General features: G+C 37.1%; 1 protein-coding gene across 1 annotated transcript in view; it reads left to right on the top strand.

Moving 5' to 3' along the window:
* The window catches only part of LOC146001495 (HEAT repeat-containing protein 3), a 98,818-nt gene that overhangs the window by 64,815 nt on the left and 8,708 nt on the right, over window positions 1-25,295 (top strand). Inside the window, exons 5-12 of the mRNA XM_083138876.1 lie at window positions 198-307; window positions 1,865-2,002; window positions 10,813-11,076; window positions 12,637-12,761; window positions 14,194-14,315; window positions 14,508-14,644; window positions 21,873-21,988; window positions 23,766-23,891. Coding sequence (XP_082995002.1) covers window positions 198-307; window positions 1,865-2,002; window positions 10,813-11,076; window positions 12,637-12,761; window positions 14,194-14,315; window positions 14,508-14,644; window positions 21,873-21,988; window positions 23,766-23,891 — 1,138 coding nt within the window. The remainder of the gene's footprint in view (window positions 1-197; window positions 308-1,864; window positions 2,003-10,812; window positions 11,077-12,636; window positions 12,762-14,193; window positions 14,316-14,507; window positions 14,645-21,872; window positions 21,989-23,765; window positions 23,892-25,295) is intronic.

Genomic DNA, 25,295 nt, shown 5'->3' with positions numbered 1-25,295 from the left:
ATATCCAAATCCATCATAATTTTGTGATTTAATAGTAGTTTTATCTTATTGTTCTTCATCGGGAATGAATGTGATGCAACTCATTCCCATTTGTTTATACACAAAATGTAGCCAGGTCATGATGAGGACTCATGTGAGTGGTGCAGTATTAAATTTTAAACTGTTACTGGTTTTGAGATTTTTTCTTTTCTTTTCAGTGAAAGTAGCAACCTTGCAGTACATTATGTAAACAAACAGAATTTGTTGCCAATTTTAATAAAGTGCCTTGACCCTGATGCTTTTGGTTTGCAAGTGACGTTGGCAGTTGGTATGTATAAGCATAAATGATTGATTGATTTAGTTTATTTTGCTTTGCTTTTCTGCAATTTTTGGCTAATTGCGAAGATGAGGATGAGGGATGTGGTGAACTTGATGAAGGAACACGTACAAAGAATGCCCATGCCCAGGCTGGTATTCAAAGCTGGCACCACTGGCATCCTAATGTGCTGTGCTAACCACTCTGTCACAATAGAGGTTGGCAGTAGAAGGATAAAAAATGTTCTAAACATCTATTCCGTTTTCAATAAATATATGGTCATGTACAGACTTATATATTTCCTCGGTATTCTTTATTTATTTGTGTGTTTGTAAGATTAATAATATAATTAGTTAGCATTAAACTTTGTGTGTTTGTGTGTGTGTGTGTGTGCATGTATGCGTGTTTAACCACTTTTCTTATCAGGTTAAGTGCTAATAGCTTTGGGTAGTGACTACCCATTATCCCAATCTGACCCCACTGTTTGCAAACACTGGGAGCATGGTGAATTGATTTAAATGAGATTAAAAAAAAAATTAAAATAATTTTAAGGAAATCATTTGCAGAATAATGTAGATAAGGATTTGTAAATATCAGAACCACTTTTGGTGAAAGTACATTAATCTCGTAATCATTTAATGGTGTTTATTAGGCTCTAAGAAAGGAAACAAAATATATGTACTTATGGAGTGAAGCTCATACGAAAGGAAATGTAATATGTAAACCGTAAACACAATTAAATTTCTCTTGATTTAAAATTCAATAATTTTTACAGGCAAAAAATTTGTGTACAATAATATACAAAATACTTATCATATTAAAGCGTAAATAGTGTCATTATCGTCTAACTGTAAATAAACATGACAACTTATAATATGAAAACCATCATAAAAAATCACCCAAAATCAGCTACAAAGAATAAAAAAATAGTTTGTTACAATTATATAGTACATCCGGAATGTCTTATTTTCACTGGAAGAAAAGTTACTGAAATAGTAATTATTATTATTATAGTTTCATTAACACACTTAACAAACATTTTCATAGTAGTTCCATGTATACAGTATGAGAAACAAATAAATATATACTTACACATAATTTTTTATTTGTTTAAATCAAATTATTCAAATATTTTACAGGGTCATTTACCAGAAAAAGCGTTTCTAAAAAAAAACATATCTATATGTATGGTGCCAAAAAACATATAAGCAATTTTCAGTGTGTTTTTTCTTAAATAAAAAGAATCAATCTAAATGGACCATGCTTCCTTATGGCCTGAGCTGGACGGACTGCGTGGGGACTTTTTGTCCGAGGTTTTTTTCCTTGTGGTCGCTCTGTAGTGTGAACAAGGTCCTCAAGTAACTTTTCCATCCTACCCCCAAATCCAACCTAACTACATTCCCACCCTTCATTCCAACTCTCCCCCACACACCTATTTCAGTACCCCTGCCAATCTACTATCTACATGTACACTATACAAATCCTACACAAAAATGTGTTTTTTCATAATCAGTGTATTACAAGTTCTGAAAAAATATTATTTGTTATATTATTCATTTTGTCTTTCAGCTCAGTGTTTGCACACTATAACAGAAGATAATCCTGTTGCAATCAGTCAGGTTGTAAACTCTGAGAACACACTCCAGAAACTGTTGAGACAAGAAGAAAATTCACCTGAAGTGCTACTGCTACGCACTGTGGTTTCAGGTATAAATATGCAAACAGCATAAGGTGTTATAATATGTCTGTGTGTGCACATTTGGCAGTTCCATTTCCATATATTATGTACCAGCTCAACTACGAGTATAACAGCTGAATAAAAAAAAATGTTAAGTTTTAATTTTAACCCTCTGTCATCGCATCATTCGTGTCCTCATAATAGCACTGCCACCCCATCAAAATCAATGTTGTTTACATGAATTATCAATGCAAATCAATGTTAAATTATACTAGCATGTAAATCAGGCGAAATGTATGAACACAAAACTGTCAATTTCAAAAATTCTTATTAGCTATTAAAATAAATGAACTACAAAAAAATTTGAGAAATTATCTCGTATAATAATAAACTTAGACTCTACAATATAAGTACAGTAGAGCGTCGATTATCCGAAGTAATTGGGGGACATGGGTGTTCGGAAAACTGGTTTGTTCGGATAATCGAACTGTACATGTTTATTTGCCAAAAAGAAGTACTGTACAGTAAATTTATTCATAAAAACAGGCATCTCTTTAAGTATTACAAAGTAACGTACAAAGGCAACTTTAGTAGGAATATATAGTATGTGGTACAGTTTATTAAACAAAAATATGTACATATTACATACGCATGGATGATGGACGGTAGGGTGGGAGAGTAACAGGTGCGAGCGAGTACACAGTTCGGTTAAGCGGTCGTTCGGTTGACCGACGTTCGGATAATTGACGCTCTACTGTACTTTAAAAAATACTATAAAGATGATTGCTTACGGTTCATGAGTATATGTTTTATAGCAAACATATACTCATGAACCGTAAGTAATCATTTTTATAGTATTTTTTTATTAAAGTACTTGTATTGTAACAGCGTGAGTAAGGAACTAAAAAAGGAATTTGATGTTCACAAAATTTTCAAAGTATTTTTCAAAACTAATTTAAATCCTACAACTTATGTGGACTAAGAAAGGAACTATTTCTTACAAAATTCTCACTATCATAATCTTACTGACTTGCAGAAAAAGCTGTGAATGTATAAAACACAACTCCAAGAAACTTCCAAAATATTTTTAAAATTTTGATATTTCAATATTTTTCTCCTGCTTTTAGGAGATCTATGTATAAAAAGATATACCAACTCAAATAGAAGGAACTGACTGTTGTCAATTTACAATATCGTCATTTTGACAAATCTGACATATTGTACGGATACTGCTATGATGTCTACATACAAATAATTTGCATTTCGAACAACGTACCGTCATTCTATTGTTCTTTTTGCCTCCACATCCATGGCTGGTGCGCCGTGATTTAGGGTAGGATACGTTCCCGCACACGGTAGAGAGTGCCGCTGAAGGATCACATTCAGAATTGTGTAGGCAACTGAAACCAAACTAGAAAAATGACGCAAATGCCTCTAGGTTTTTCACGGGAATAGGATAGATAGGTTACCTAGTGCTTTCCCATCCATTATTGTGTGGATAAGGGAAATAATTCAAAATTTCAAAAAATGTGGGTTACGGAGGGTTAAAGAAAAAATTTGCATTTTCGATTTTTATTGAAGATTAAAGGAAGATGGATGTTTGTTTGTTTATTATTTTTGCAATATTTATAAAATATAGAAAGACTTGACACCATAACGAATTGTTAACATGACTATTAAGAAATACATATGCAATAATGAGTACTTGGTTCTTGAACTTCTCTGTGTGTTAATATACTGAAATGATGTACTCACTTATCCACGAAACTCGTTTTTATGAACTATTAATTTCACAAGTATGTGAGTACTTCAGTTCAGTATATCAATTATGAAAGTTTGTTTATTTCCCTGAAGCATGAATGAATTTGCTGTGTGATTTCAACACATGGCTGTTATGCAGTTAGTAATAATATGCACATTATTTTGTGTATATTTGGATATATAGGTTATATTCATGGAGTGCTTACATACGTTTTTACTTGTTTTGTGCTCACTTATTTGTCCTGGAGTTTCTGGCCATTTTTAGCGGCTTTCTCAAAGTGACTGTTTCAAATAACTAAGGGTCATGTCCCATTTGAGTGGAGTTTTTGGGTGTTGTCTTGCTCACTATACATCCCGTTGGCATGGTAATTCAATGCTCTTAGTTGGATCAGTATGTAGTAAAGACAGAGGCAGCGGTAATCTGGCTGTAGACTCAGTTTCAACAGGCTGTTGTAATGGTTACTTCAGTTATGTCAGTGAATGAGCATTATCCAGTTCTTAATTTGGGGACGCTTATGATTGACCTGCCCTAGTCATTGAATTATTTATCTATTTGATTAAATATTAGCTTAACTAATCAGTGCTCTCTTGGATTTTGATGCATGTGGGAGGGATAGAATTACAGCCACCCTTCTTTGCCATATAGCGACCTGTAGAAATAATCTGCAGGAGATAATGTTTACGAGTACAATTCTTGCTCGATAGAAGTAGAGGAACATGTATGTATGGAGGAGCGAAGGCCTTTGACAGCAAAGGATGATCAAGAAACTCTTAAACATTGATAGCAAGGTGACGAGGGTTCTCTAGTGTTACGTAAAAACTTTTCCCCTTACATTAAGCTTATTGTAGGCCTCCCCGATGGCGTCGTGGCCTTGTAATCAAGGGGTCCTGGGTTTGATACCTGGTGAACAGTGGTATGCCCAAGAGGGGGTTTATGGGGGTCAAATCCCCCCTTTGGCCCAGCATTCCTAAGATGAAGAATGTGAAAGGCACATAGTGATTTGGATCCCACTTTAAACTAGGTACAGTCCCGATTAGACTTCTGTGCATAAAGTGGAGTTAAAACTTCAAGTCAAAATCATATTTAGCTTACTGCATTTAATTTTGTGAGGTACTGCAATTGTAGGGGGTAGGGGTGATTTTTCTATGTATTCACAAACATACTGAGTATAGTCCACACCATGTCCTTCATGTTTGATCATGTTACCACATTCATTATAACTCCATTAAGCCTTGTTTCCATGATTATGAAAAACTAAATATGCTGACCAAGGCAGTAATTTATTTTATTATAAAACATAAACTAACGTAACGTTTCAACCTTCTAGCAAGGTCTTCTTCAGACTCTGTATCAAGTACAAAAGTAACCAGATACAACGAGAAGGGTAATATATATACACAAACATTACTCCCTCCAGACTATTTAGAAAGTTGTTAGGAACTTTCTAGCAGATGACTTTCACTTTCCAACTTTACTTTCACCTAAAAGGCTAAACACAATTACTTCCATATAGAATGTGGTTGGACTTTTTAATCTCACGCTCTTTTCCCTTCATTTTTCTTCCTTTTCCTCTCCTCTTTTTCTCTTGTCCTTTCCACTCTTTCCAACATCTTCTTCCATTCTTTGTTTAACTTCAGTCCCCCATTCCAGTTCATTGTGTCTTCTTCGCCTTTCTTCTCTATTTCCTTGGCTTCCTTCCATTTTCTCACTAGCATTCTCTTCTCCCTTCCTATCTGCTTAGCCTCATCCCACTCTATGTCATGTCCTGTTTCTCTCGTGTGTTTAAATATTGCATTTCTCTCTCTCTTAAGTCGTACATCATCCCTATGTTGTTTCAACCTGTCTTTCAGCCTTTTTTTCGTTTCTCCTATGTACACACTCTGACATTCTTTACATTTTACTTCGTAGATAATCCCTTCTTCTTCCTCTTCTCTGTTTTCCTTTTTCTTGTTAGCATTCCTCGCTATTCCTAAGATGCTTCTCCCTCCCTTCCTGTAAGTTTTAATTCCTGCTTTTCTAAGCACTTTGCATATCTTTTCTGTGGTCTTCCCCATACTCCTTATTCCAAACCTTCTCTCCTCTTTTTCTTTCTCTTCTAATTCTCCCCTGCCCGTTTTCTTACTTCTTCTGTTTATGTCCAGTCTATCCTGCTTCTCATAGCCATTCTTTTCCAGCTGTTTCCATAGGCTATTTATTTTGCCTTCTTTTTCACATTCTTTCATGCATATTTTCTTGATTCTGTCCTCCATATTCTTTATAAAATTTATTTTTGTCACCTCACTTACATCACTTCTTTTGTGGCAGAATACCCCTGCTGCACACTTCTTCTGATGCCAAGCGGTTTCAATTTCTTGTCCTCTTTCCCTTTTCATCAATATATCTAGATAGCTTAACTTGTCTTCTTCTTCTATTTCAAGTTCCAATAATATCCCTCTTTCTTCATCTTGAATTTCTTTGGCAAAAATGTCAAGCTGCCTCTTCGTTCCCTTCCAAATGCCAAAACAGTCGTCCACATATCTGCAAAACAGAACCATTTTGTCACCTCCCTTTTCTATCACTTTCTTTTCCCATTCATTCATAACCAATTCAGCCAATGCTGGGCTTAGACTGGAACCTATATTTAGTCCTTCACTCATTAACATTATTTTATCTCCCATTATACTGTAACCGTTATTCCAAATGGTTTCCAGCGCCTTCACTACCCTTTCACTATCCCATTCTCCTATAATTTCTTGTCCCATTCTCTTTTTAATAATGTCCAAAACGTGTCCCCTCTTGATGCTCGGGAACATACTTTTCACGTCTAAGCTAAACATTGTCGTCTTCATCTCATTTAACTTAAGTCCTTTTATGAGGTCTACTACTTGTTCACTGTTCTTAACTGCTCTGCTTTCTTGCTGTGTTACTAACACTTCAATAACTTTCTTTAATTTCTTTTCTAAGGGTTCCAAAATATTGTTTCTGCAGTTCATTACTGGTCTTAACTTTATCTCCTCTTTGTGTATCTTTGGAAAGCCTTTCAAACTTGGTAGTCTTCCTGTCTCCTTTATGCATTTCTTGAATCCACTCCTCCTACAGTCTTTAATGATTCTTTCTTTTATAGTTTGTTCTTCACCTGTTCCACAAATCTCCTCATATCCATTTTCTTTTAGGTCATCAAACTTCCTCTCGTACCATTCTCTTTCCATCACCACAATTGCTCCACCTTTATCTGCCTGCTCTATCACCACATCATTTCTTGTTTTGATTTTCTTCATCCCTTCCCTTTCTTTTTGACTCAAATTATCTACTTTTCCTTGTTTTCCCATTTCTTTCTTTAGTATGGCTGCTGTTCTTCTTCTAATCTTGTCTCTTTCTGTTTCTTCTTTTATATGGAGCACTGCTTCTTCAATGTCATATATAACTTCCTCATAATCTACATTTCTTTCTTTAACTTTGAAACCTCTGCCTAGTTTTAAAAAAGCTTCCTCTTCTTTTGTTAGATCTACATTCCCTATTACCACAACTCTTCTTCTGGTATCCTCTTCTTCTTCCTCTTCTCCTCTTTCTTCTTTCCATCCTAGTCCCTCTCCTTTCTTCTTCAATTTTATTTTCATTTTCTCTCTAAATTTCTCCTGCCAGATTTTCATTTCATGAAATGTATATTCTCTCGTAAAAATGGTGAGACCATCTTCAATAGCTTTTTCAATTCTTGTCAGGTTCTCCTTTATTATCTTTATCTCCTTTCTTCTTTCCCTTATTTCATTCCATATCAGTTCTTTTTCCATTTTCTGAACCAATATCCTCCATCTCCTGGTGTTGCAAATCACTCCCTTCTTACTTATTTTTAATCCTTTAGGCACTGTGCCTCTCTCCAAACATTTTCTCAGAAACTTCTCTTGTTCGTCTTTGTGTATTTCTTTCCTCTTCAAGTCTTTCCAGTTGTTAATTTTCCTCATCAGCCTTGGAAAATGTCCAATTATAACTCCATTAAGCCTTGTTTCCATGATTATGAAAAACTAAATATGCTGACCAAGGCAGTAATTTATTTTATTATAAAACATAAACTAACGTAACATTTCAACCTTCTAGCAAGGTCTTCTTCAGACTCTGTATCAAGTACAAAAGACTTTTGTACTTGATACAGAGTCTGAAGAAGACCTTGCTAGAAGGTTGAAACGTTACGTTAGTTTATGTTTTATAATAAAATAAATTACTGCCTTGGTCAGCATATTTAGTTTTTCATAATCATGGAAACAAGGCTTAATGGAGTTATATTTGGACATTTTCCAAGCCTGATGAGGAAAATTAACAACTGGAAAGACTTGAAGAGGAAAGAAATACACAAAGACGAACAAGAGAAGTTTCTGAGAAAATGTTTGGAGAGAGGCACAGTGCCTAAAGGATTAAAAATAAGTAAGAAGGGAGTGATTTGCAACACCAGGAGATGGAGGATATTGGTTCAGAAAATGGAAAAAGAACTGATATGGAATGAAATAAGGGAAAGAAGAAAGGAGATAAAGATAATAAAGGAGAACCTGACAAGAATTGAAAAAGCTATTGAAGATGGTCTCACCATTTTTACGAGAGAATATACATTTCATGAAATGAAAATCTGGCAGGAGAAATTTAGAGAGAAAATGAAAATAAAATTGAAGAAGAAAGGAGAGGGACTAGGATGGAAAGAAGAAAGAGGAGAAGAGGAAGAAGAAGAGGATACCAGAAGAAGAGTTGTGGTAATAGGGAATGTAGATCTAACAAAAGAAGAGGAAGCTTTTTTAAAACTAGGCAGAGGTTTCAAAGTTAAAGAAAGAAATGTAGATTATGAGGAAGTTATATATGACATTGAAGAAGCAGTGCTCCATATAAAAGAAGAAACAGAAAGAGACAAGATTAGAAGAAGAACAGCAGCCATACTAAAGAAAGAAATGGGAAAACAAGGAAAAGTAGATAATTTGAGTCAAAAAGAAAGGGAAGGGATGAAGAAAATCAAAACAAGAAATGATGTGGTGATAGAGCAGGCAGATAAAGGTGGAGCAATTGTGGTGATGGAAAGAGAATGGTACGAGAGGAAGTTTGATGACCTAAAAGAAAATGGATATGAGGAGATTTGTGGAACAGGTGAAGAACAAACTATAAAAGAAAGAATCATTAAAGACTGTAGGAGGAGTGGATTCAAGAAATGCATAAAGGAGACAGGAAGACTACCAAGTTTGAAAGGCTTTCCAAAGATACACAAAGAGGAGATAAAGTTAAGACCAGTAATGAACTGCAGAAACAATATTTTGGAACCCTTAGAAAAGAAATTAAAGAAAGTTATTGAAGTGTTAGTAACACAGCAAGAAAGCAGAGCAGTTAAGAACAGTGAACAAGTAGTAGACCTCATAAAAGGACTTAAGTTAAATGAGATGAAGACGACAATGTTTAGCTTAGACGTGAAAAGTATGTTCCCGAGCATCAAGAGGGGACACGTTTTGGACATTATTAAAAAGAGAATGGGACAAGAAATTATAGGAGAATGGGATAGTGAAAGGGTAGTGAAGGCGCTGGAAACCATTTGGAATAACGGTTACAGTATAATGGGAGATAAAATAATGTTAATGAGTGAAGGACTAAATATAGGTTCCAGTCTAAGCCCAGCATTGGCTGAATTGGTTATGAATGAATGGGAAAAGAAAGTGATAGAAAAGGGAGGTGACAAAATGGTTCTGTTTTGCAGATATGTGGACGACTGTTTTGGCATTTGGAAGGGAACGAAGAGGCAGCTTGACATTTTTGCCAAAGAAATTCAAGATGAAGAAAGAGGGATATTATTGGAACTTGAAATAGAAGAAGAAGACAAGTTAAGCTATCTAGATATATTGATGAAAAGGGAAAGAGGACAAGAAATTGAAACCGCTTGGCATCAGAAGAAGTGTGCAGCAGGGGTATTCTGCCACAAAAGAAGTGATGTAAGTGAGGTGACAAAAATAAATTTTATAAAGAATATGGAGGACAGAATCAAGAAAATATGCATGAAAGAATGTGAAAAAGAAGGCAAAATAAATAGCCTATGGAAACAGCTGGAAAAGAATGGCTATGAGAAGCAGGATAGACTGGACATAAACAGAAGAAGTAAGAAAACGGGCAGGGGAGAATTAGAAGAGAAAGAAAAAGAGGAGAGAAGGTTTGGAATAAGGAGTATGGGGAAGACCACAGAAAAGATATGCAAAGTGCTTAGAAAAGCAGGAATTAAAACTTACAGGAAGGGAGGGAGAAGCATCTTAGGAATAGCGAGGAATGCTAACAAGAAAAAGGAAAACAGAGAAGAGGAAGAAGAAGGGATTATCTACGAAGTAAAATGTAAAGAATGTCAGAGTGTGTACATAGGAGAAACGAAAAAAAGGCTGAAAGACAGGTTGAAACAACATAGGGATGATGTACGACTTAAGAGAGAGAGAAATGCAATATTTAAACACACGAGAGAAACAGGACATGACATAGAGTGGGATGAGGCTAAGCAGATAGGAAGGGAGAAGAGAATGCTAGTGAGAAAATGGAAGGAAGCCAAGGAAATAGAGAAGAAAGGCGAAGAAGACACAATGAACTGGAATGGGGGACTGAAGTTAAACAAAGAATGGAAGAAGATGTTGGAAAGAGTGGAAAGGACAAGAGAAAAAGAGGAGAGGAAAAGGAAGAAAAATGAAGGGAAAAGAGCGTGAGATTAAAAAGTCCAACCACATTCTATATGGAAGTAATTGTGTTTAGCCTTTTAGGTGAAAGTAAAGTTGGAAAGTGAAAGTCATCTGCTAGAAAGTTCCTAACAACTTTCTAAATAGTCTGGAGGGAGTAATGTTTGTGTATATATATTACCCTTCTCGTTGTATCTGGTTACTTTTGTACTTGATACAGAGTCTGAAGAAGACCTTGCTAGAAGGTTGAAACGTTACGTTAGTTTATGTTTTATAATAAAATAAATTACTGCCTTGGTCAGCATATTTAGTTTTTCACATTCATTATATAATTTTCATAGAATTCATGGTAAAATACAATGTTGAAATTGTAAGTCAACTCTTCTTTGTTTTTTGAAATTTTCTAATCGTGTACTATTCTTTTTAGGTATAATAATCAACTTAAATTTTGGGATAATAGTTAGTCTGCCTGTACCAGTGATATCTCAGGTTGTGGCTAGTCTTTCGGCAGCGTTAAATGTGAACCATCTAGAGGCCATGGCAAAATTTGCTAACAAGATCGCAGAAAGTGAGAACGACAGTGCCAATATTGATCCAAATTATGTGGAGGATGCTTTCATTGAAATACACAATCTCCTCACAGCTCAGCAAATTTCAATGGAAATCCTTACAAACATATGTTCTAATGATGGTAAGTGCTTATTATTAATTGTTATTCTTTGTAGTAGGGATGGGCCGATATGAAATGTTAGTAGATAAAGTACCTATACTCTGTCCCAGCTAACTGTGGAGCAGGCGGACGAAAACATGTCTGCACAAGTAGTGACGCAAGATGGCTCCACCAATGAACACGTGAGAGGGAACGGTGTTGCGTAAAGTAGGGGAAAGTGACTTCAGTTACAAGCCTTTGAGCAGCGTGTACATCTTCGCTCTGGCCACTCGATTTCCCCTGCTACTCTGATGCAATGTGTGGCATTGCTCCACAGTTAGCTGGGATAGGGTATATATTATATTTACCGGTACCGATGACCGATATTCTACTGATCCGATATAAAATTCCAAAGGGTTCATTGAGACCTCCTTAATAAATGTGTTATAAGATAACTGCAATGCGAAAGACTGCTGCATATTTACACATTTACTTTTAATTAACAAAATGAGAGCATGGACATCATACATTTGTATCCATAAAAAATTTTAACAAAATTACAGAATACTTCACTAAATTATAAGATATTTGTAGATATATTGGATTGGTAAAATTACAGGTAATTTTACTAATAAACAGAGACACCGATATGCCTATATTGGCCGACACTGATAGAGTACCGATTAATCTGTCCCATCCCTACTTTGTAGTATGGATAACAGTAGTTGATTAACCACATGAACTTAAAAATGTTATGAACACATGCTTGAACTGGGTGAAGTAAAGAGTCCCTTACAACATGCACACAGGATATTTAAAAGTTGGTTTCAACTCTAATACAGTCATAAAACTGAATTCCGGCAGCAGGCTGAAGCCCACGATGGGTCAGGGGTGTGCGGTGCCCGCTAAATTAACATAGGCTCTATAAGAGTTACTTCAGTTTCACATTTTCTAATTCAAAATGTTCTTGAATAATGAGGATATTTTAGCAGCCTTTGACTTGTAGCACAATTGCTGTTATACTATACGTAAATGAAACTATTAGTACATAAGTCATAAGCTGCAATAAGCTGAATAAGTGAACTGAAATGGCCTTGAGATGGTTGATGTTTTGTGATATAATTGGTGAAATTATTTCAGTTGTAACCTTCTTTGTTCCACACATTCCGTTCATTAGAAAACAATAAGAATGACCAGCAAAATAATTTACTCAGATTACAGCTACCTGCTAACCAGTTAGTCTCTTTAGATGAACATTAAAATACCAAATGTATAGAGAAATTCAATCTGACACTAAACAAGATTGAAAGTTCATTGAAGGAATGCATAGAGTTATTACATATTGTCATTCTGATGCCAAAACCACAATTGTGCAAAATCTTATTTTGAGATAACAGCATTTTAATATTCCTTGTCCTAGAAAAAAACAGGTTTTATCTTTGGATAAACATTTATATATATAGGAATATATCAACCGAAAGTAGTCATATGCTGCACTAGTCAAAATTTGCACATTTGAGGTTTTGGCATTGGAACGATGATGTGTCTTGTACATTTTCCCCACCAAAATCTATTAGTAATTATAACTCGCAATTCACTTAGATAATGATGAGGAGTGGGCCGATCAAGAATCGTCTGATACCAGTGATGATATGTTGTCCGAGGAATGTGTAATGGAAGATATGACAACACCCATTGAAAAATTTGCAGTTGGTGTTCCACCTGAGGTAAGCTGATTCAAATATAAACAGCCTTTGTCAGGAAAGTTCCAGGACTGAGCTCGTAAAAAATAATTTATTCAACTTAGGAACTAATGGTCCTAGGTTTTGTCAAAATAGTCCCCTCGACTATCTATACACAGCTGCCACCGTTTCTGGAGGTCATGGAAGCAAGCAGGGAAAGCTTCATCTAGGATGCTTCTCGGCACATCTGTCACAAAACCGTTTGGATTGTTATCAGTATCATCATGATGCTTCCCTTTCAACGGTGTTTGCACACGGGGGAGACAAAAAATAATCACACGGTAACAGCTCGGGTAAATATGGGGGATGTGGTAGAGCAGAGATACAATGCTTGGCCAGATATTCCTGGAATGATAAAGCAGTATGTGAACGATAAAGCAGTATGTGACCTTGCATTGTTGTGCAATAAGAACCACTGCCCAGATGCCAACAAATCAGGATGGCGCCGCAGAATTGCTTGATGCAAATTTTTCAGGACGTCAATATAAAGGTTTTTGTTTATCGTTTGTCCTTCAGGCAGATATTCATGGTGTACCAAACCTTTAGCATGAAAAATGGGATCAACATTGTCTTTGAATCATCTTGCATTGAATCTCTGCCCTTCCGAAACCTTTTGTGCCATTCAAAGATAAGGTTTCTCGATAATGCCTTGTCACCAAATGCTTGCTGTATCATATTCCATGTTTCACTAGGGGTTTCCCAGCTTAACACAAAACTTAATGTTAACTCTCTGCTCGGAATGCACGTCCATCACGATATTTGTGTAACTTCCAACTAAATGCGCCAACAAGCCAAACAGTGGGCTGCTAAGCATAGCACTGCCACCTAGTGTGTTTACATGGAAACACTTCCAAGGCCATTTCTATTCAGAACACATATCAGGTGACTGAATAACACCCATTTCTTGTGTTTGAATATCGCAGGTAAAGAATAAAAAAAAAACAGTCCTGGAACTTTTCTGACAAAGGTTGTACATCTATTTTGTAAACTTTATAATAATTTAAAAATCTGTATTGACGTACTATGCAAATGAAATTTCAAAATCATCTATAAAACTCCATGTACTCTCTGCAACATTTATTATCAGTTCCATCTTGTTGCTTCGTGTAACATTTCAATACCTGTTACATAGTTCAAAGCATAAGAAGGAATGAAAACGACTGTAATGAGTAAAGTAATGAACAGGGTATGTGAATATTTCATAAGGATATTCAATGTTTAATTTGCAAATGTTAGAACAGTGCTCTTTTTATAAACTTATAACCTAACCTTTTTTTACCTTACTTCAGAAAAACTTTTTAGTGTTGGATTAGCCATATATTTTGAACTTTTGCAGCAGTATATGCATAATTTTCAGGTATTTGTAGTGCTTTTAATAAAACACATTTTGGATTTAAGTTAATTTACTTTCTTTTAGGTCCATGAAGCCATCATTAGCCATCAACTTGTTCAGAAAACTATGAACAAAGGTTCTTTCCCATCAGATGACATCTGCACAACATTAAACAAACATAAAAAAGGGAAAGAGGCATTACAAAGGTACGTCAACTTTGCAATATAATTTAAATTATGTGATTCAGTTACTTACAAATTGCTATCTAGTATGTTCATTACATATTTTTTATGCTTAAGAATCATCTATGTTGGAAGTAATAAAGTATATGCTTAGAGATGGCGCATGAAAACATTCTTTTGCACTATAATAATTTTTGTACTTTTAATCTTTTGCAGGCTATCTCTATTAAGATGTCGAAGTTACTTGTGTCTACATAACTTAGTGACAGGCTTAGACATAGAAGACCTGGGTGGATTACATAATTTGTATGACATGTGGGTCAACATTTGCACATTAATCTTCAAACAGACAGGTTTGTATTGATATCTATTTGTGTGCTGTTGATAGTTTTTTTTGGTCTGTTGTTCATCATTCTCAATCATTCATTTTTGTTTTCTTCACATATCTTATTCGTTCTTGTTTACTGTTGGTGCATACTTAAACATAATTTCTTGATTCTTTAGCACAATAGTGTCTGCATGCAGATGGTCGTTTTTTTGTACAAACATTTGACCATTCACGATTTAATGCTTTGTGTAATGATTGTGTGAGCTCATGCTTAGCTGAATGGTTAGTTCTCATGGCTCATGTAGTGGAGGAGATTTTGGCAGGCTGTTGCACCATTGAGTTTACTTCAGGAGTACTAATTGTGTTTTATTCAGATACAATATATGTGGATTAAATAATGTTTTTGCCCCATAGTTTATTCACACAGTTTGATGAACGAAGGACCATTCTGACAACTTGTAATTGTAACATAATACACTGGTAAACCAGGGGTCTGTGGTACAAATCTGATTGTTATCTTATCCATTCTACATAATATTATAACATATTGGTTACGTGCGTGTTACTCACTATCTATAAACAAAAATACGTTAGAGCATTCAAATTGGTCTACTTACGCAAGTGAGTATGTATTCTTACGTGGACGACGTTTCGGAAGCTTTACTGCTTCCTTCCTCAGGTTGTCGTTTTCAGCTCGGAATATCAAGCCATGTCAGAGAAGTGTCATGTAAGGATACTGGGTAAAAGGTTCGGGTTAAAAACGCTTCATAGTGCTTGACCTATACAGAATTAAAACCACTTTGCTAAAAACCCCTTAAAACTCACAATAAAACATGTAAAACCACCGCTACGGTAAACTGGAGTGGCCATTGAGAGCCTAAATTCGCTGTAAAGAACGAAGGGTTTGTGAAAGAGGAGGTTGTTATCGCCACGGAGAAAATTATCGGGAAGTTAGACGAGAAAGAAGATAAGTCCAAAGTCAGGCAGGGTGTAAGTGAGATTATTGATGAATACATGTTGAGTCAAATTAAGAGAGGGTGTGTTTCCAGGGGTGGGAATAGAACGCAAAAAGAGAAAAATGACCGGAGAAGTAGGGATGATTTAAACACTGTGAAAAAATGGGCCAAAGATAATAATGTGTATCTCATTCGATCTGACAAAGAAAATAAGATGGTAGTAATAGAAAAAGGCGTATATCAAAGTAAGTTAGAAGAATGCTTTCTAAATAATGATTTCGAAATGGTTAATGGGAACCCAATTAGTAAAATTAGAAATGAGATTAGACGTGGGATAGAAACCAGCATAACCTTAGGCAGCGGGGAAAAGAAGAAGCTCATTAAAGAAGTGAAGGAGGGGAATATCCCCACAGCATTCGGCATTCCAAAAAAGCACAAGGCACTGATCCCACTTAGACCAATAATCCTCACCTATGAACACCCAGGTTATGGGTTGGCAAAGGAATTAATTAAAAGAATGAAGAAGATTAATGTTAACACCCAGTATAGCGTTAAAAACTCCTTTGAGGTAAAAAAGTCAATTGAAAATTTAGAAATCGGGAGGGATAACCAAATTAGCAGTTTTGATGTAACAAATTTGTACCCTAGTGTACCGAGAGAGAAAGCCGGTGACTGCCTTCAAAGATGGCTACTAGACCATGGCGTGGATATATTGGTAGCATTGGAATATGTCAGGTGGTTTTTTCTTGTAACCGGGTACAATTATTTCCGCGTAAACGATAAGATTTTTCGACAGAAAGAAGGGTTAGCGATGGGCAACCCGATATCGGGTTTTGCGGCAAACATTTTCTTGCATTACTTAGAAAAAGCGGTTATGGAAAGGGTGGGAGTAGACATAAAATATTACTGTAGGTATGTGGACGATATCCTTGTAGTTGGAAACGAAAAAGATCTTAACACCCTTTTTGTGGAGTTAGGAAAACAAGAGGACAGAATAAGCTTCACTAGGGAGAATTCGGTGGAAGGTAATATCAACTACCTGGACCTAAGTATTACTAAAACTGAAAAGGGGATAAAGACAGGGGTGTTTCACAAACCCCTGGCAGGCAGACTTTATATTAATAAGGCATCGGAACATTCAAGTAGGGTCAAATCGAATGTTTATTTAAACTTTTTCATAAGGGCTGAGAGGTTATGCAATAATGCCGTAGAAAAAGAAAAAGAAATATCGTGGATAATAGAGGTAGGAATGAAGAATGGATTTTCCGAATATGAAATGAACGTGTTAGCTAGGAGAGCAAGGAAGAATATTTCAAAGGGGAACCCCGATTCTGATAGCAGATTAGAAAAGGAGGAAAAAGAGGAGGGAGGGTTGGATAGTAAAGTTAACTATGTTGGGATACCGTACTGTAAAGGGCTCACTGAGAAAATTGAAAAAACAGTGAAAAAGTATGGTGTGAAATGCGGGACGAGAGCACCTAGAAATATTGAAAAGCATTTCACGGATTATAAGAGGGGGGTAAAAATTCGAGATAACCCTGATGAACAAAAAGGGGTGTATAGAATTGAATGCAATTGCGGGATGGAATATATTGGACAAACCGGCCGGAGCATGCATATTAGATGGGGCGAACATGATAAGAACATCAAAGAAAGCGATCCGAAAACGGGGCTTGCAGAGCATATAATAAACAGTGGGCATAGAATAATAAAAAGAGAGGTTATCAAAAAAAGTAATAGTAAATTGGATAGGAACGTGTACGAAACGGCATTGATTTGCGCGGGACACAGAAATAAACTGAACCGGGACGAGGGCAATTTAGATGACGTATGGATTAGCTTTTTTAAAAAGTGGGACAGTTTGAATAATAAAAGGGCCCCGATGGGCTTCCATGTCACATCGGAAGTAAGGAAAGCAGCCGAGGTGGAACGGGAATTTTCCTTGGATTGGTGACGAGGGGAAGAAAAAGAGAGGGGAGGGATCTATCGTGGGAGGGGAAGTACCACTCCGCTGCGCGGTGCCATCTGCCCGCTCGCTTCACCTTGACAGGGAGTTTAGGCTCTCAATGGCCACTCCAGTTTACCGTAGCGGTGGTTTTACATGTTTTATTGTGAGTTTTAAGGGGTTTTTAGCAAAGTGGTTTTAATTCTGTATAGGTCAAGCACTATGAAGCGTTTTTAACCCGAACCTTTTACCCAGTATCCTTACATGACACTTCTCTGACATGGCTTGATATTCCGAGCTGAAAACGACAACCTGAGGAAGGAAGCAGTAAAGCTTCCGAAACGTTGTCCACGTAAGAATACATACTCACTTGCGTAAGTAGACCAATTTGAATGCTCTAATTTTTGTTTGGTTTACATAATATTGTTTATTCTTGTTCAGTGACGCTGCTTCAGTCAGAAACTTAAGCTATTCCTACCATGCCATGCAGCCAGTTATTCAATAAAATATGATTATGCATAATTAAAAATAAAAACCTTGTAATATGTACAGGGTGTTAATAATGTTTCTTGTATGTATGCATTGTACACTGCTCAAAATAATTAGGGGATCAGGCAAAAATAAGTAGGGGATCAGACCAGATATGTTGTCAGCGCTTGTATGAGCTACAATCAGCTGCTAAATCCCCATAAACAAAAGTTCCAGTGCCTTAAACATGATGTAACCTTTGCACTGGTGATATCAAAGGGTAGAGTGGAGGAGTGTATGTGTGCTGGTGTTGTATGCTAGTCATCTCTGGTTAGCGATACAGTTCAGTTGGGGGAGGTAAAGGTTCAGGTGAGAAAGGCAATGCCACACCAATGTGATTTACCGGAAGCTATGGCTTGGAGAGCCATAGGAAGGATTGAAGCTGGGCAGTCACAATGCCAGGTAGCACACGCCATTGGAGTGTCGCAAAGTGTAATTTCCAGACTATGGAATCGTTTTGAAACGACAGGAAGTATTCGCAGAAGACAAGGCCAAGGTCGTCCACCACCAACAACATCGAGGGAAGACCGTTAACTCTTAATCACAGCCCGTCGGAACAGGAGGCAGAATGCAACACTACTGCAATGTGCTTGGCAAACAGCAACGGGATGCAGAGTGTCATCGCAAACTCTCCGGAATCGTCTTCATGAAAGTGGCCTCTATGCACGTAGGTCCATGGTGTGTGTTCCATTAACGTTATAACACCGTAGAGTCCGTAGAAACTGGGCGGAGGAACATCGTGGTTGGGGACATGCCGAATGGAGGTCTGTTCTGTTCTCTGATGAGTCGCGATTCAGTGTGGAACCTGACAATCGACGTGTTCTCATCTGGAATGAACGCGGAACACGAAACAACCCAGCTTTTGTGCACGAACGCTCCCGATATGGTGGCGGTGGACTGATGGTATGGGGAGGAATCACTATTGGTGGACATTCGGACCTGCACATCATCCGCGATGGCACCTTGACAGCTCGAAGGTATAGATACGAGATCCTCCGACCTTATATCGTGCCTTATGCTGGTGCCATTGGTGATTCTTTCTGTTTCATGGATGATAATGCTCGTCCACACCGAGCTGGGTTGGTGGACGACATGTTGGACAAGTAGGGTATCGAGTGTCCGCCCTGGCCAGCTTGCTCTCCAGACTTAAATCCAATCGAGCACATCTGGGATACACTAGGCCGACAAGTTGCAGCTCGATCAGCACCTCCCACAACTCGTGCAGGGCTGGAAATTGCCCTTCTGGCAGAGTGGCGACTTATCCCCAACAGCTCATTGACCAGCTCATTGATTCCATGCCACGCAGGTGTGCAGCAATATTGGCCGTTAGGGGAAACATACACCGTACTAGAGGAGAGTTGCTGTAGTGTTTGTGTCTGTTTTTGTGCTTTTTTGTGTGCTGTCCTACTGATGCTCTAATTGTCATATCACGTCACATGTCATTAATGTCATTAACATTAGGTATCATGGCAGCATATCTTGCTGTAACTAATCTCAGAATGAAATAAAGGATATGGTATTAGTATGCCTACATGAGCTTTGATATCTGGTATGATCCCCTACTTATTTCTGCCTGATCCCCTAATTATTTTGAGCAGTGTAGAATTATTTCTCTTGTAGTCTATGGTTATTACAAGCATAAAAACACAGTATCTTTAATCAAACTAAAAATAAATATGATGAAGGGAGCATGTGTTCTCCTGAAACACCACAACGAAAAACTGTGTTTTTATGCTTGTAATAACCGTAGACTACAAGAGAAATAAATGTACTGGGTGGTAAGTAATACAGCAGAACCCCGATTTTGTGTTGCCGGATTTTACATTTGCCTGCAAGATGGTTCCAACATAGCAAAATGTTGTAGAATTTTCCTCAATTTTACATTTTCCCGCATTTAAAGTCTTATCAGCTTGGTCCCCTAAAAAAATGTAAAATCGAGGTTTCGCTATGTTAATAAAGTAAAATACAATAACAAATATCAGTTTTGGACATATGTAAACAGATGTGCTACCAGTATTTACGAGGGGAATGCCAAAAGTTTTTAGCTCTTCCCACAAAAATCATCAAACTGAAACCAGACATTTACACTTTTTCAAAGTACTCTCCATGGACACGAGTACACTTTTGCATCCTTTGAAAACACTTAGAAAATTTTTCATTCCACACACTTTTGGCAATGTTGTTCACAGCCTCCAAATAAGCAGCAATGGCGTCATCGTCAGATGAAAAGCAACATCCACGCAACTGTTCCTTCACTTTGGGGAACACAAAGAAATCGCACAAGGCCAGGTCCGGTGAATAGGGTGGATGTGGCAACACTCGGACTCCTTCGCGGCTCAAAAAGTCTATGGTTCTTGCAGCACTGTGGGAACTTGCATTGTCATTATGCAGCAGCAGATGACCAAGTTTTGATCTTGGGTGTTGGGCCTTCCATTTTGTGAACACATTGGGAAGGCAAACTGTTGAGTATCACTCAGAATTCACTGTACGCCGATTTTCAAGTGCAACTGTCGCAACATGTCCTTTCCGTGAGGAAAAAGATGCCACCATTTTATTTCCAACAGTTCGAGCTCTCTTCACTTTTGTTGGGAGTTCTTCATTCTCGAAGCACCACACTTGCGACTGCTGCTTTGTAAGTGGATCGTAATGGTAAATCCACGTTTCGTCACCCGTGACGATGTTGTAAACATCACGACTTGCACCTTGGTTGAATTTCTCCAACATAAATTCACACCACTCCACCTGCCCCTCTCTTCCCTTTTCCGTGAGTGAATGTGGGACCCAGCGAGAACACCTTTTCCTGGGACCCAAGTGTTCATGCACATTGTCTGTGCTGCTGTTGACCCAACGTTGAGAGTTGTTTCTATCTCCAAAAAAGAAATATGAGGATCATCTTTCACCATTTGCCCCACAGCTTCGATGTTCTCGGGTGTCACTGCAGTGTTAGGCTGCCCGGAACGAGGTTCGTCTTCAAGTGACACACGACCCCTTTTAAATTCTCGAAACCAATTTCCAACACTGGCTCGTGAAGGGGCAGATTCCCCGAAAGTATTCATTAAACTTTCAACGCACTGCTCTGCTGTTAAACCTTTTTTGTAATCGTACAAAATCATGGCACGAAAGTCACGTCTTGACAGCTCCATGACTAACAACAACAATGGACGACGCGCGGTGCCTTGTCGCTCTTACTTCTCACCCCACTATTGCTGACTCACCCTAGCCATTGTTTGCTCAAGGTCAATAAACATCAGGCTGTCAAATGCAACACATGTACAGTTGCTGGGATGTTACATTTATGCGCTGGTAAAAACTTTTGGCATGCTCCTCGTAATAGGGATGGGCCGATATGAAATTTTGGCCGATACCGATAAAGTACCGATATAAAATTTACTGATACCGATAACCAATATTCTACCAACCCGATGTAAAATTAGAAATGGTCCTTGAAGAACCTAGAATCTTCATTGATCTCCTTAATAAATGTGTGTTTCGAGGTGACTGCAGTGCAAAAGAAGTTGAATATTTAGACAATTACTTTTTTAAAAAGTATGGCATCGAGATTATCCATAAAAATTACAACAAAGTGGCAGAATTTTACACTAAATTATAAGATATTTATCTATATATCGGATCGGTAAAATAATCGGTAATTTTACTGATAAACCGATACGCCTATATTAGCTAATACCGATAGAGTACTGATTAATCGGTCCCATCCCTAGTATTTAATATAGAGGTAGAATAAATTAAATGCTCTAATGAAGTAGTGTACAAATCTGAGTGGGTGAAACTGTTGACACAGAAAAACTTTCCTCCAATTTCAGCTGCATCTGACATACCACTTTTGGAAGCAGCTACTTCTGCAATGCGAGCTGTGTTGCAGAGATTGGCAGTTCATAAACTACCAGAATTCAAACAGCTTACAGAGGCTGATTTGCAGGTGGGTATGGTCAAGAATTCTACAACCCTTCTAGGAATCGAAATTTCCCAGTTAAGAAAAAAATCATTTTCAGCAGTTTGCAAACTTTTGTAAATAAGTGCATCTGCAGCTTCAGAAGGATGCTCATGTGTACTGTTAAACCCCATACCCTAGAATGTTGGTCCTTACAAGCAAATAAACACAGTAGTTGTAGATTTTATGCTGTACATGAAGATATGTAGACTATGTGCTAATAATTCCTGAACACTGTAGTGTTTACCGTGTGTAATGAAAATGCTCAAAAAAATGATAAAAAAATAATACAACAGGGAAATTATAATATAAATTGGTTTATTATTTTAGTTTTATTATTTGTTAAATTAAGCACGTCCTCACATACAGCATGTCCAGGAAAACATCAAGAAGAATTCGATTTTTTAAAAAAATGTATTTATTTTATTTATATCTGCAGGTCAAGAATATTGAACTAACAATTCAAAAGTCAGTCTACAGAAAGAAATCTGGTGAAGAAATTCATTCGTGTCACTTTGTACAACAATGGACAACGTGTTTTTTTGGAGGGCAAAAATTATGTTGAAAACAGCAGCACTCGAAGTGGAAATTTCTAGTTGGGAGGGGATGCTTGGTCGTAAAAATATATTAATAACTTACTTTTTTCGAGTATCTATGTTGCTTCTACGACGTTTCGGGATGCAACTGCTCCCTTCTTCAGGCTGTTCACTTTAGGTTATACACAATTCATAACCGCATCGACCTCTTATTAGGTATAGGATATGGGATTGCTTAAGTGTGTGTGGTTAAACCAATCCCATATCCTATACGTAATAAGAGGTCAACGTGGTTATGAATTGTGTATAACGTAAAGTGAACAGCCTGAAGAAGGGAGCAGTTGCGTCCCAAAACATCATAGAAGCAACATAGATACTTGCAAAACGTAAGTTATTAATATATTTTTATTATAATTGTGAGTAATTCGCACAACTTTCATCATGAATTGATGCTTGGTCGAGTTTGGATATAGGAGGGTGGGGAGGGGGGGGTTCAGTATGGAGGCTGCTCATGCAAATTATCCTACCTGGAGGAGGGAGCTTTACACATATATTCTTAAATAGCTGCTTCTATTGAATCCGTATACAATACATCTGTCCCATAATGCTTGTAACGTAGACTCTAACATATATATCTACACTTGAATCACACCAATCTCGTGCTTGTACTCCTTTAGCTAAGAATATATGAGGGATGAATGAAAAGTAATGCCACTGACTATTAAACTCATCAGTAGATAATGGCAACAAGCACTCGCTCACTCCTTGTCATCTCTTTGGCTCATATCAGCCATTGTCTGAAGATTGCCTAGATCTTGAAATGGAGGTAATGACTAATTCGTTTTATTGGCAATATTCTGTGACAATGTCTCACAGTTGACGTTGTTGCCTCACAGGGTCATTATCAACACTTCCAGGACATTTTCTTACCATGATGACTTTTGATTGAGTAGTTTGGGTCTTTTAGACTAAAGCTTCAAAGAGTGTGAACCAAGTGAGTGCGTGTAACATTAGTGGTCATTATTTTTTATTATCCCTTGTACATACGGAAAAAGTGTCCTTTTTATACATTTCAGCAATTCTGATGTTTCCTGTAATTAGCACCACAGTAAAAAGCTCATTGTTACAACCAATTGTTATTTGAACTTGCATAACTCTTGTTGACCTAATTATGGTGATAATTTTTATTCAATTTTTTCAGTAGTTTAATAAGTTTGTGTCTTTTGCAGTTGTTGTTCAATGGGGAAAATTCATGTCCAGATGCTAGCGTTAGAGCAAATGTCATAAGAATAGTTGGAATTTTGGGAATCATACTTGGTAATTTTCACAATGAAGGATCTGCAGTTTTAATTAAGGTAAGAAAAACGGTATGCATTTAGTTTCTTAACCCTGCGTTGGTCGTCCATGGTCTCTTGTTCTGGGTGTGTGATTTTAACATCGTTATTTATCAATGATTGTTTTTTTGTCAACACCCTTCCTCTGTCTAGCTGAGTTTCTAACCTTCCTCTTTCACCCCACGATTTTGTTTTTAGTGTTAGTAAGATATTCGAGCTGCTTGAAGCCACTTGCTGTCCAAAGAGTACCATTTTATATAATTTCAATTTTTATAGTTTTATTGTTAAATTGTTGAAAGAACAGATCTGATCGTAATAATTGAAGATTTGGCATTTTAGACCATTAATTTGGCATATTTTAAAAACCTGGTCTCTGAGACCATGCACAAGCGTCGACCTAACTTTTCTCACACGACCAACGAAGGGTTAATTTTCCTAAGTACAACTTACACTTGGTGCCAGCATGATTTATTATAAATAGCAAAATATACCATAATACTTACACTGTGTTTTATTGGTGTTTCTGGTACATGTTTCTTACACAATTTCAGAGTTTTGATCAGGTGATTGTATAATGTGCTTGACCTTGAGAATATTTCCACAACCATTATTTTGAAAATCTATGTATATTTCCTCTTAGAATATTCATGTCATATGCTTGTGTGTATTGTTTCATAGTTTTGTAGATATTTCTAGTTTGTAGGCCTATTTTCTATAGTAAATACCTGAACAGTGATTGCAGACCACATGAAGGTTTGCCTGCATGAATAGGTGAATTCTATACCTTTTTATTTTCCAGAAAATAGGAATTGTAGTTTTACGGGTGACTTGATTCAAACACAGGAGCATATATTCTCGGGTATCTATGAATCCTCAGGCTCAGGTTAAAATACAGCAGAAAAATTGTCATTTTATTGAGATGATAATGATGCTTCAGGAGTTGGCAACATGATTTGTTAGAGTTGGCAGCCTGGTATCTTAGAGAGTGGCATCCTGATTTCGTCGGAGTTGGCAACCTTGCCTACATTCTTTGACGAACTCGTAACACACAGAAGGAAGTTGTGCGTTGAACTCTGCAAGTTTTCTCACAAATTCCCTATCAGTGTTGCAAACCCATATGACAGGGAAATCTCCTTCTGGGCCAAGAACATCACTGTTCCGGTCAATGCTTGTAGACAAGTAGAGATAGAGGTCATTGATCTCTTCAACCAGAGTAGATTTGTCACCATGGTCAGCAGAAATTTTTGTTTTGAAGTTTAGTATAGATGGCTGACCATGGTTGGTTTATGACCAGTTAAAATTAAGAAAAGTGACAAAGGCCAGGAGTTCTCTCTCTGTAGTTGTAGCAAAAATCCTATTGGGGATTTTCTTAGAAAATGTTCCATTGGTGTGTGTATTTTTTTTAAAGGCAGGTCATATGTATTT

The sequence above is a fragment of the Lepisma saccharinum genome, chromosome 17 (genome assembly GCF_977018435.1).
Source record: "Lepisma saccharinum chromosome 17, izLepSacc3.1, whole genome shotgun sequence".
NCBI lineage: Eukaryota > Metazoa > Arthropoda > Insecta > Zygentoma > Lepismatidae > Lepisma > Lepisma saccharinum.
This window is presented reverse-complemented; position numbering and strand designations above follow the sequence as displayed.